The following is an 11473-nucleotide window of genomic DNA, read 5'->3' on the forward strand; positions in this document are numbered from 1 at the left end:
ATATTTATCTTAATAACTGTCTGAGCACTGTGGCGTGCACTGTGCTAGGCCTAAACAAAATACAGGACCTTGACAAATCAGACAAATATTGAAATAGATTCCTCTGAGCAGAGACAGGGGAGGTGGTCAGAGCTGATTGGTGCAATCCTGGAGGAAAACCTGCTAAAGGCTGCAAAAGACTTGAGACTGGCACACAGCACTACGTCTTGTTCACATAAAGTCACAACAAAATACATTTAACCTCCCAAATTTGATGTTCAAGATACATCAATAGTTTTTCACAGAACTGTGTCAGGGACAGTGTGGGGTTTTAAGAGACGGGGAACAAACAGCCAGATAATCACTTCACTCACTAATCCACCTACACCAATGTGATGAGAGAGGATGTAGACAAAATCAACTGGAACCTTAAGTTAGTATTCAAACTACTATCAGATTGTTTTAGGACCTGCTGGAAGAACTGGGGGGATTTCAGTTCTCGTTGTGTTTTAGACGTGTCCCCTGCTCCACCTGAATCAAACACCTCAAGTATTTCTATGGCATTACAGCAGGAACTGACAAAAGCTCTTTTCATTTGTGTGTTCGAGCAATCAAATACCTTAAGACATGAATGATATTGACCCAAAAGGACCAGAATTACCAACCCCCATCTTAAAGGGAAAGAACTTAAGTATTAAAGTAGCTTAGAAAACTGCTAATTCATACATTGTACTGTTCATCCATAAAATGTCTGGAGAAAAAAAAATACACACATTACCTACAAATGAAAGTCCAAAATATATGAAATGTCAAGACTCCATATACAGCTTAAAGTCTTTTTCTTTTTCAAGGTTTTATTCTTAGATTTAATCAAATAAATGTGACACCCGATGGATTAAACTGGCGGAAATATAACAAGTCATTAATTGCTGTCTATATGTGAGTTAAGCTTATTATCTCTGTCTTTCCGTACCATTACGCTTCTCGGCTGAACAAAAGATTTAAATGGCCAGTATTTCCAGTTTCTGAGCAGTGGTACTGGAAAAAGTCAGGGACAAGAAGGACATAAACTTTAGGACAATGATCCAGTATGAGCATCTGGTCCTGCTTGGTCACTAAATGTCACTTAAATAAATGCTTTTGAAAACTCCAGTCCAAATATGAAGATCACAGAACAGAAATACCTCAGCCTACTTATGGTCAAAAGTGTGGCGATGTAATAAACGATTAGCTGATTAGGTGAATATTTATGTTATACGGTAAATAAAAATGAAAATTAATGCAATTTGGGGAAAAAATAATTTGCAGTTACTTCAATGTATTATGTATTGAATGGCTAATGAAATAATATGAAATCCATTATTCATAATCTGAAGTAATTATCTATTAAAATAACAATTATTCATTATTCCTTTAATTGCTTCATGGTTACTGTGTCTGAATGCTCAGAAAAACCATTAGAATATCCATAGCGGCCCAACTATCTGATTGGTTTAATCTGCACAGCAAGCCAATCTAAAATAAATAATGTTAGCCCCTTCTTACATTGTTGTTTCATTATAAACGACAAGCCACAAACACCCCACAGGTCACTTCGTCCTTTCACATCATAACGCTCAGATCACAGGCCATGTGAGCTTTCAGGTCATGCAGCTGGGACTGTGGAATCAAGAGGGGGTGGCTTATGACGAACAGTCTTAGTCAGCAAAGGTTTTCTTTTACGGGGTTTTTACCAATGTGATGCATGCTGTCAAAATGTGTTTACTGCTTTGCATAAAACCAAATTTGTTGCGTACCATCCTCAGCCTGTTAGCTCCATGAGATCCTGTTGATCAACATATTTCTCAGATTAAAGGGGAGGATGATGTCTGAGATGATGTGTGAAGTGGATTAGAGGGGAAATAATGGTGAGTCAACTTCAATCCTCCATTTTGTAGATCTGTTCACAGAACAATAGGAGAATTATACAATAGGTATTTGATGGTCACAGCTGATGTACAAAATGAATGAATAAACTGCGGGACATGACGATAAAATAATAAACGGAACCATCATAAAACTAATCTTAATAGCTTTTTTTAAACAGCTTTTTGTAAATATATTTTTATTGCTGACATATTGTGATAACTTATTGTTTTGTGAATGTAGGTCACAGTTATTCAAGTCTTTTTTTTTTTTTACTTGCTGGTCGATGATATACTTTTTGTTTTATTCTGGTGTCTCTGTAAACTCTGCCACCTGCTGGCCAACCGAGATAAGTTCTTAAAAACCTGGTTGGCATTCTGAAGCTTTTGAGTTCATACGTATGTCCATTGATTTGGACATAATGCATCCCTTATTATATTTAACTTAAAGGTTTGACAATTACTATGGCTATTTTGTTATTTGGAAAAAGTCAAACCAGTAACTAATCCAGCAATCATAAAAATAATATTTTAAAACAAAAACGCATTTTCTGATGCTGAGGATTTTCATCCTGAAAGTTCAAAAATAAGTTGTACCAATGTAGGGGCTTTGTTTTAGTATTCCTTTTTTACATTCACATATTTTTGCTTGGGTTTGCATTTCACTAAAATAAGTAAATAGATGGCTCTCATTTGCTCTATGTTTAGTTTCACTGTGTATTTTCACAAGAGTTTTTTTTCTGAAGGAGTCATCAGCAAAGAGTTGAATGAGGGATAGACAGGAAACATGTAGGCTAAGGTTAGTTTCTTTTTTCATAAAAGTGAACAATGTTAGAAAATGTAAAAGTGTGTTGCCACACTGGTTTAGCCGCCATATTTCTTAAACTAAAAGCATCAAACATTGATTGAAAACAAACAAACAAAGTTTTTTGAAATCTTTTTTTCTGCATGACTATCACAACTCGTGCTTAAAAGTGTTAGGATAGTTATTCACGTGTTTGTTTCCCGTTTTATTTAGTTAGGGAAAGATAAAAAAAAACCCATTAAATTACAACTACTTATTTTTGGCTATTGGAATTGTAACACTTTTAGTCCCCCATACTTCTAGGCTATCAACTGAAAATAAGTGATTTTCCTTTCCTTAAAGAACTTGGTCAAAATGACTTCGACTAAAAACAAACTAAAAGAAGATCAGCGTGGCTGGAGATTTTAAAATTATCTGGGTATCTGTGTCAGTCGGTCTTTGTCATATCTTTCCTCAGTGTCCGTCCCTTGCTCCATCGTGGCCCCTCCGTGATAAAACACGGCCACCGTGGTGTTTCCGCTGTCCTGACTCCCCCGCGCGTTCGTGGACACGCTCAGCTTCGCCTTCAGGGTGCTGTCCCGCCTCTGCTGCCCGGCCTCGTTGTTCGCCAGCATGGTCTCCACCGCTGTACTCACCGCCGACAGAAAGCCTCCTCCGCGGCAGCGCAACAGGCGAAGGAAGGCGTCTCTGAAGTCCGCGTTGAACGCATAAATAACCGGGTTTAGGGAGGAGTTACTCCACCCGATCCACACGAACACATCGAAGGTTTTCTCGCTGACACAGCAGGGGCCGCGGTGGGCTCCAGGGGCCCCTGGTCCGGGGCAGAAGGGCAGAGCGCAGTTCAGGATGAAGAAGGGCAGCCAGCAGCAAACGAAAACTCCCATTATGATGCTGAGAGTCTTCAGCACTTTGGTCTCTTTCCTGATGGAGACTCTGAGCTCCCGGTGTGACTGATTGGGACATTGGGAATCAGGGTGGATGCTGATGCGGGACTGGTAGGAGCTGGCACCGATGTCTGTGCACATGTGCGGGAACAGCTCGGGCACGTGCGACCGGCAGCTCTGGGCGTGCTCCGCCGCGCGCTCCAGGGAAGATATCACCCGGATCTGCGTCTGGGCAATCCGGTAGATCCGGGTGTAGGTGACGATCATGATCACGACGGGGATGTAGAAGCTGATAAGGGAGGAAGAGATTGCGTAAGTGCGACTCAGACTCGAGTCGCAGCTCCCCTCGGTGCTCTCCAGGCGCGGGATCACGCGCCCGCCGGGGTCACTGATTTCCGCCCGGTGCCAGTCCAGCTGCACGGGAACAAAGGAGATCACAACGGACACTGTCCACGTCACCCCGATCATCACGAAGGCCACCCTCTTGTTCATGCTCCGCTCGTAGCAAAACGGGCTGGAGATTGCCCAGTATCGGTCCACGCTGATCACGCACAGGTTGAGGATGGAGGCGGTGGAGCACATGATGTCGCAGGCCAGCCATGTCTTACAGAAGCCGCCGAACGGCCAGAAGCCGGCCACTTCAGCCGCGGCTTTCCACGGCATCACCAGCACCGCGACCAGGAGATCCGACAGAGCCAGGGACACGATGAAGATGTTGGTCACCTTGGCGCGCAGGTGACGGTAGCGATACACGGCCGCGCACACGGTCATGTTGCCCACAAGCGTCCAAATGATGAGCAGCACCAGGACGCATCCAGTGAGCGCTCTGTGCGCCGGAGGGTCTTCCTGGCTGCCCGCTCCAACCAGCGCCAAGCCGGTGGTGTTATTCATTGTCCAGATCCAACCAAGACCGCATGGCAAATTGCAAGACCTATTAATAGGTTAAAAGCCGCACGCAGTTACAGTGGGAATGGCGCCCGCATGCTGAGACCAGACTAATCTGTGCTGCTGCTGCTGCTGCTGTGAGCGCACGGCAGATCGACAGGGGGGCAGCCAGACACAACCAGCTGACCGCCCAAACAGCTCTGAGAAGGTGGTCACATGAGACAGGAAATCAGTGAGCTATTTTAGCAATGAAAAAAAAACAACTGCTGTGTCTATTTTCCCACTCATTTTCAAATCAGAACTTCTCCCTTTGCTGCTGATTTGTGAAAAAAGACGGCAAAGAATAGAAATCACTTCACAACTCTTACTCCTCGGATAGTTCAGGCTGTCATACGCTGCAAATCAGAATTTTGGAGGAAACTAAATATTAGAGATTTCAACCATTTGTTTTGGATTACTTGGCTATTTACCTGAAGTGGATTGTTCAAGACGAAACAATTAGTGACAAACTCATTTATTTGAGCAATTTAGTGTCATCTTAAAACGATATTGTTTGTAAATCGCAATACAGACTGTTATTTATAAATAACAATCTTTAAGCAGGTCATCTTTAGGCACACATTCCTGTATGAAAGACAATATGTTATTGGTCTGATGAAATATTCTAATGTTTTATTTTCATTAGCTATGAGGGGAATTCATCATTATTAAAAACATCATTAAGTGTGAATTAATCTATATACTGTGTTTCACTGAGATTTTGAAATAAATGAACTTTTCAATAATATTCTAATTTACTGAAAAAGACTGCATGTTTTCTATGAAGTTGCTGTTTTATTCGTCTGTAATCATGCATGTAAAAAGCTTCAGGTTGTAGAATATGATAACCTGATCTGGTTGTAATGTCAAATTATTGATAAACAGTTCATTTTAGCGATAAACATTGAAGATGACAAAATCTAAATAATAAAGTACATTTCATTTGGCAGAGTTGACAATGTGTTCATCTTTTCTCCAAAAAAAAAACAATGATGGAGTAAATTACAAAATTGGAAAAAAATATTGTTTAAAAAATGAGGTAAGAATTCAAATTTGAGGTTTTGTGGAACAACTGCTGCAAGGAAAACCATCAAAATGTGTCACATTTTCTTTGTTTTCTTGTTTGTCTGACGCACTGCACAGAGAAAAACCCAAACACACTCTACGTGTTTTATTACTTTATTGAATATGACACACTGTCTGAGTAACACACTTCCAGTCTGTACCCACAGGATCAGCAAATCAAGTGTACTTAAACACAAACACATTTTCAAACATTAAAATATATCTGGGGATGCAGTGCAGATTAAAGCTGACTTTATTGTTCCTGGAATAAACAGGCAGAAATGCACACAGTTTGTGTAAAAAAAAGAAAGCAGTATCAGCCCAGGAGAGATGTGTGTTTTTTAAATAACAGCAACAGGGTTTGGTTTGAGTACAGATTTAAATGATGGACACAGGGAGTACAGCACACAGCCGAGGGTGGGGAGTTCATAATCAGATTATCTCCATCATTTCTGAGAGTTTGTGCATTTGCTGATTTAGGACGCACACAGGAATCACATCCATTTGTTGGAATGAAATTACTCTCACGTGGGTAGTCATCTTCCTGACTCTGGGGGAAATGGTTCTGTCAAATACAGGAAGTTAGCTGAGTCTTGAAAAGTATTCATTAAGCTCTCTGTGCTTCATCTTTTTTCTCGTTTACACTTTAAATGTTTGTGGGAGACCAATAAAAGTTGGGCCTGCATTTGTACTGTTCCCCCTTTATTCTGATACCTCAACATAAAATTAAACTTAAACAAAACTCACTACATGCAGATCACACTCGCCTCGCCGTCCCTATGGTGAAGCATGGTGATGGAACCATAATGCTGAGGGGACTCTTTTCTCTTTTAGAGACAAGGAAGCCGGTCAGAGTGTATGCGAAGAAAAATATGGGACAATCTTAACATGTTTAAGTGTTAACAGTGGATTGGTTTAGATCACAGTCTAAGCATGTTAGAAGAGCCTAGTCAAAGTCAAGAACCAAATCTGAGAATATTTAGCAACAAAGACTGATGATCACAGACACCTCCCATCCAATCTGACTGAGTTTGAGCCATTGTCTTTAATTAGTATCCTGATCTTCAAAAAGTCCTGCAGCTGATTTTTCACAGACCGTACATCTTACCATCACAGCAAACAGCTACATTAACATAGTTGTAAGCTGTTATTGAATGCAGCACGGAGTTCCGACCTTCTCCAGAGCTGCGTTCAGACCCAGCAGTCCCATCTCCTGCACGTATCCGACCACACCGGACGCTCTGCGAGGGCTCTCTGCAGAAATCTTCTCCAGCATCTCGCTGCATTTTTGACCACACAGCCTCTTCAGCGAGGAGATTTCCTTGTCGCATTTTTCCCTCTCCTTCAGCAGGTTCTCATCCAGGAGTTTCTTCAAGCGTTCTTCACACTCTTTCTGCTGCTCGATCTTGATCTTCAGGAACTTCAGCTCCCTTTTGAAGGCCTCGGTTCGCCGCTTCTCCACCCTCAGCTGCTCCATCTGCAGGTCCAGTTCCCTCTGACTCTCCTGCCGCTCCTGTCTAAGCAGATCCTGCATCTGCCTCTTCCTCTCCTCCTCCTTCCTGGTCAGCTCCTCCAGCCTCTGGCAGAGGTTGTCCAGCTCTCCCTCCAGGGCGTCTCTCGTCATCTCCTCTCGCTGTCTGAGCGCCTGCTCCATCTGGATGTACTGAAGCTCTCTCTCCCTCTCTTTCCTTTCATGTTCTGCTCTGTCCTTCTGGATCTTCTCCTCCATGGATCGTCTCATCTTCCTCTCCCTCTCAACTTGCTCCTCCAACATTTTGGTTACTTGATCGAGCCTCTCCTGAATATCTTCCCTCCTCTTCTTCTCCAGGTCTGTCAGTCTTACGACCTCTTGCAGCTTCTTCTTCTCAATCTCCTCCCGGAGGGCCTTCTCCCGTTCTTTCGCCTGCTTCTCCTCCCTCTCTTTCTCCAGCTCTAGTTTTGTCCTCAGCTCTTCCAGCTCCTTCTTGGTTTTCTGTTGAACCATTTCCAGCTCTTTCTCGTACCACTCCTTCAGGGTGTTCTCCTGCTTCTGATTCGGCAGCTCATTCTTTTCAGTGAGCAGCTTCCTCTCCTCTTCCAGCTGATAAGCCAGATCTTCTTCTGTTTTCTGAAGCATTCTGCTGTTGTAGGAACTCTCTCCGTTATTCAGCATCATGTTGTCCACCAACATCATCAGCTCGCTGACCTGCTCCTTGTTGTTAAGGTTTTGGTTATTGAAGACACAATACCTGCCCCCGCATGCAGCCACCAGCTCAGCCAGGTCCCTAGACTGGTCTATCAGGTAATGCTTCACCGACGTCCCCTCCTCCAGACGGTCTCCATGGGTGAAAACCACCACAGAGAAGCTCAAAGCGTGGGAGCCCATTGCCTCCTTGATGTGTCGCACTGCCTCTTTCTCCTCCTGAGTGAATCTTCCGATCTGAATAACAATCAGGAAAGCATGAGGTCCGGGGAAGAGGAGGCTAACGCTCCTCCTCAGCTCCCGCTGGACTTCCTGCTGAGTCTGATGAGTGTCCAGCACACCAGGAGTGTCTAGGATCAGCAGCTGTCGCCCGCGAAACTCTCCATTGGCCCTGTGGCAGCGCTGGCCGATCAAGGGACTGCTGAGCTTTAAATCCAAGACCTTCCGACCAACGATGGAGTTAGCGGTGGAGCTTTTGCCACTTCCTGTCCTCCCCAGTAAAACCATTCTGATGGTTGAGGAGGAAGGAGTTGACTTCTTGCCTTGTGAGACAAACAGAACAGAGTTCAACAGAGTCAACACATTAAGGAAAAGAGAAATAAAAATATATCTTACCAGGAACGCTGATGGAAAACTGCTTAGTGAGAGACGTCATGTTGTTCCTGATGGTTTCCATCCTCAAACTGAGGACAGAAAAATTCTTCGCAGCCATTTAGGTCCCGGCACTGTGGGTGTGTCTTAACCTTATGTCATGTGAAAGTCAGTATGAACTATGCCCGTCGTCATCATCAGCGTTTTTTGGAATCAATCTGGAGAACACGTGGCTCAATAGTCTGTCTCCAAAATGCCCAACGCAGCAACTTTCTGAGAACTCCCAAAACAGCAAGAGGTCACAGTCCAGCAAACGTCTGGTTGATACAGACAGGGTTTGGATTGGTTATGCTTTGTTTTTTCTGTATGTTGGGCTGAGTGTGAACAAAGTCCTATTGATTCTAGCGGGTAGGATCAATAGATTGCTTTATCAAAAACGCAAGGTGATTGGTCGTCTGAGAAGGAAACACTGAAATCAATGCACAGGAGGACCAGATGCCCAGAATCAGCACACATACCACTGTTGTGCAATGACTGAACATACATTAAACTGGTTGTTGTATATATACAACATTGTTTATCTTTCTAATATATAAATTAAAAAGATAAACAATGCTAATGCAACTTTATAACACAAAATAGCAATGACAAAAGAAAGTACAAGCCATTTTTAATCATAAAATGTTTTAAAGGACTAAAAAAATTACTAAAATGGCTGAAAGCAGAAAAACAAGAAATAAAGCAGCAACAGGAAGTGCAGGTTTGGGGTTCAAGCGATTAAAGTCCTGGATCATAACTTTCAACTCATTGCATTAGGTAGTGACTGATGACAAGAAGATGTTTTTCACAATGAGAGTTTTATAAAAGAGCAGAAAGCAGTGAAACCAGGTGGTGCTACTCATCAATTAGATGACTTCAGGAGTAAATTTTTGGCCAATTCGAAGTAAAAGGGTCTGAATACCCTCAAACACCTCATTTTTAAATCTTTTTGAACTTGTAAAGTAACAATGAATACTGTTTCCACTGCACTATTTTGTGCTACTTTGTGTAGGTCTGTCACAGAAAAAGTTAATAAAATACGCTAACGTTTGTAGATGCATTGTGACAATAAGATCTTTAAAAAGCATGGCTACCAAAGTCAGACTTGTCTCCACTAGATGGAGACAAAGTTTCTAAGATGGTGATTACTGACACTTTTTGTTATGATGCTTGGCGGTTAGACAGGCGGTTGTTAAAGAAGTCATTCATTTATTAACCAGATAAGAGAATTTTGTGGTTTTCATCTTTAATAATTCATATTCTCAGACATTCGCAGACTTACAGAAGAGAAATTGATATTTTAAAACATGACATAAAGAGAGATTGCAGGAAGATCCATGTCTGAAACGAGGACGCCTATTTATAGGCTTAATAATGAGCTCCAGCTTGGGCCTAAAATATTAAGTTTGTATTCCTCTGACATTAGCGATGATTGCGCTTTCTGGCTGCAATTTGCTTTTCATTACGTAAGATGAGTCTGTCTGATGTTGGATTATTATTCTTCGTTATTATGTTCTGAATTTGTTCCTCTCATTTATTGTTGGAGTTAATTTTAAAACATAGAAATGACAAGTTTCTTGTGAGGCAGGACAAGAAATTTTTGTAGCAGAAATTTAAACAATTAGGTAAAGAGCCGCTAAAGGCTCTGGGGATGTGGACAGTCCAACAAGTGTTTGCAAATGTATTAATTCCTTTATTTGACAATGAAATCTACATTCAACTATTTTAATTCTGATGGCATTTTAGGATTTTATTTCTTTCCAAGAAGTCTCCCTTCCTCAACAGACCGGTAAATTCTTGTTTGACCTTTGATATAGTTTGGTTCACATAAATATGTTTAAATAAATATGCCTCCATGTATATTCTGTAAAAATGTAACTGAATCCTTTATTATATTTGTAGCATGCCTGCCGTTTACAAGCTCTCGAGGGAATTAGACAAGCCAACTCCATAAAATACAGCAAACAGGCTTCTTTGTTTTATTTCATTGAGTTTGTAAAGTTTTATTGTTTCCCAATTTTAGGCCTCTTTATAGGCTTCCGAGAGAATACTCCTTACACGTTGCTAAAATCCTTTTTGGATGGAAATTATGCCCTTGAGGTTTTCAGCCTAGTTTTTAGGTTCTTCATAGTGACGACATCCTGGCTATGGATTCAGTCTATTTCATTCTACTTCTTCTAGATTCAGCAGCTGCATCCACAACTGGATTATAATACCCTGATCTCCTGTTTATCCTTGTGGTGGTTTGGGCATTACACTGGAGTGAAAGCTCTTTTGTATTTGTAGGTCATGCAGTGTCCCTGCAGTGGACATTGCATGTCTACCTTTGAAAACCACTGCAATTGGTCCTCAGATATTACCTTTGCATCTGCTGCTTGATTTCCAAGAAGAAGAAAAAAGCAAGATTGCCATGCATCTCTGTGCAGGTGGTACTCAGCTACATGTACCCCTAAACTTGAAAGATGAATGTCTCAGTTTTGGAAGTTGTTACATTTTAAGGAAATGACGACAGAGGGGATTGTTTGAATGTCACCAGTGGTTTTGCATCCTGTGTGCATGCGCCTGAATCTCAAGACAACCAGTAAAGCAGCATTTTATAGAACAATATCAGACTTTTATTTTTGATTGAACCCTTTAAAAGAGTTTATCCAAACATAACAAGTGTGTGCACTGGGAGGTAGATTTGAATTTAAAGTAATAACTCAGATAGAACATAGTGAAAATCTATTATTTCTTTCTGAGTATCACATTTAAATATCAAAAGCTAAACTGAATTTTAAAATTAATAAACAATAACTATGCTTCTGCTTTGTTCGGTGATTCACAAAAAAAAAAAAAATTGCCTCAGTGACCTTACCACCATTATTGATCACGCACACAGCTAATCCAGTGTTTGTTGAGTTGACAGTACAGTCATATTCAATAAAATAAATATTAGAACGCATTTAGAAGGGGCTTGTTTTACCTCTTGAAAAATCCACCTTAAACATACTTTCCATTAAGCCCACATTTCTGTATTAAAATATGTTTTTATTGGTCTGGTGTAATATTTCAATCTTAAATGTTGTGTTGTCATTAGATGTAAGCAGAAAATAAAGGC

General features: G+C 41.3%; 1 protein-coding gene across 1 annotated transcript; it reads right to left on the bottom strand.

The window, feature by feature from the left end:
• Positions 1–827: 827 nt before the first annotated feature.
• On the bottom strand, positions 828–5118 carry LOC106947376 (D(1) dopamine receptor-like). The gene has a single exon (XM_015032343.1). It carries the CDS (start codon positions 4461–4463, stop codon positions 3099–3101), a length of 1365 nt encoding a protein of 454 aa, XP_014887829.1. The 5' UTR covers positions 4464–5118; the 3' UTR covers positions 828–3098.
• Between the last annotated feature and the right edge of the window lie 6355 nt (positions 5119–11473).

This window comes from Poecilia latipinna, unplaced genomic scaffold, assembly GCF_001443285.1.
Source record: "Poecilia latipinna isolate Pla-1442-1.1 unplaced genomic scaffold, P_latipinna-1.0 Scaffold237, whole genome shotgun sequence".
Classification (NCBI taxonomy): domain Eukaryota; kingdom Metazoa; phylum Chordata; class Actinopteri; order Cyprinodontiformes; family Poeciliidae; genus Poecilia; species Poecilia latipinna.

What these genes read in the sequence shown, in the direction of transcription:
- LOC106947376 (XM_015032343.1), bottom strand. Translation starts at nt 4,463, where the DNA reads ATGAATAACACCACCGGCTTGGCGCTGGTTGGAGCGGGCAGCCAGGAA.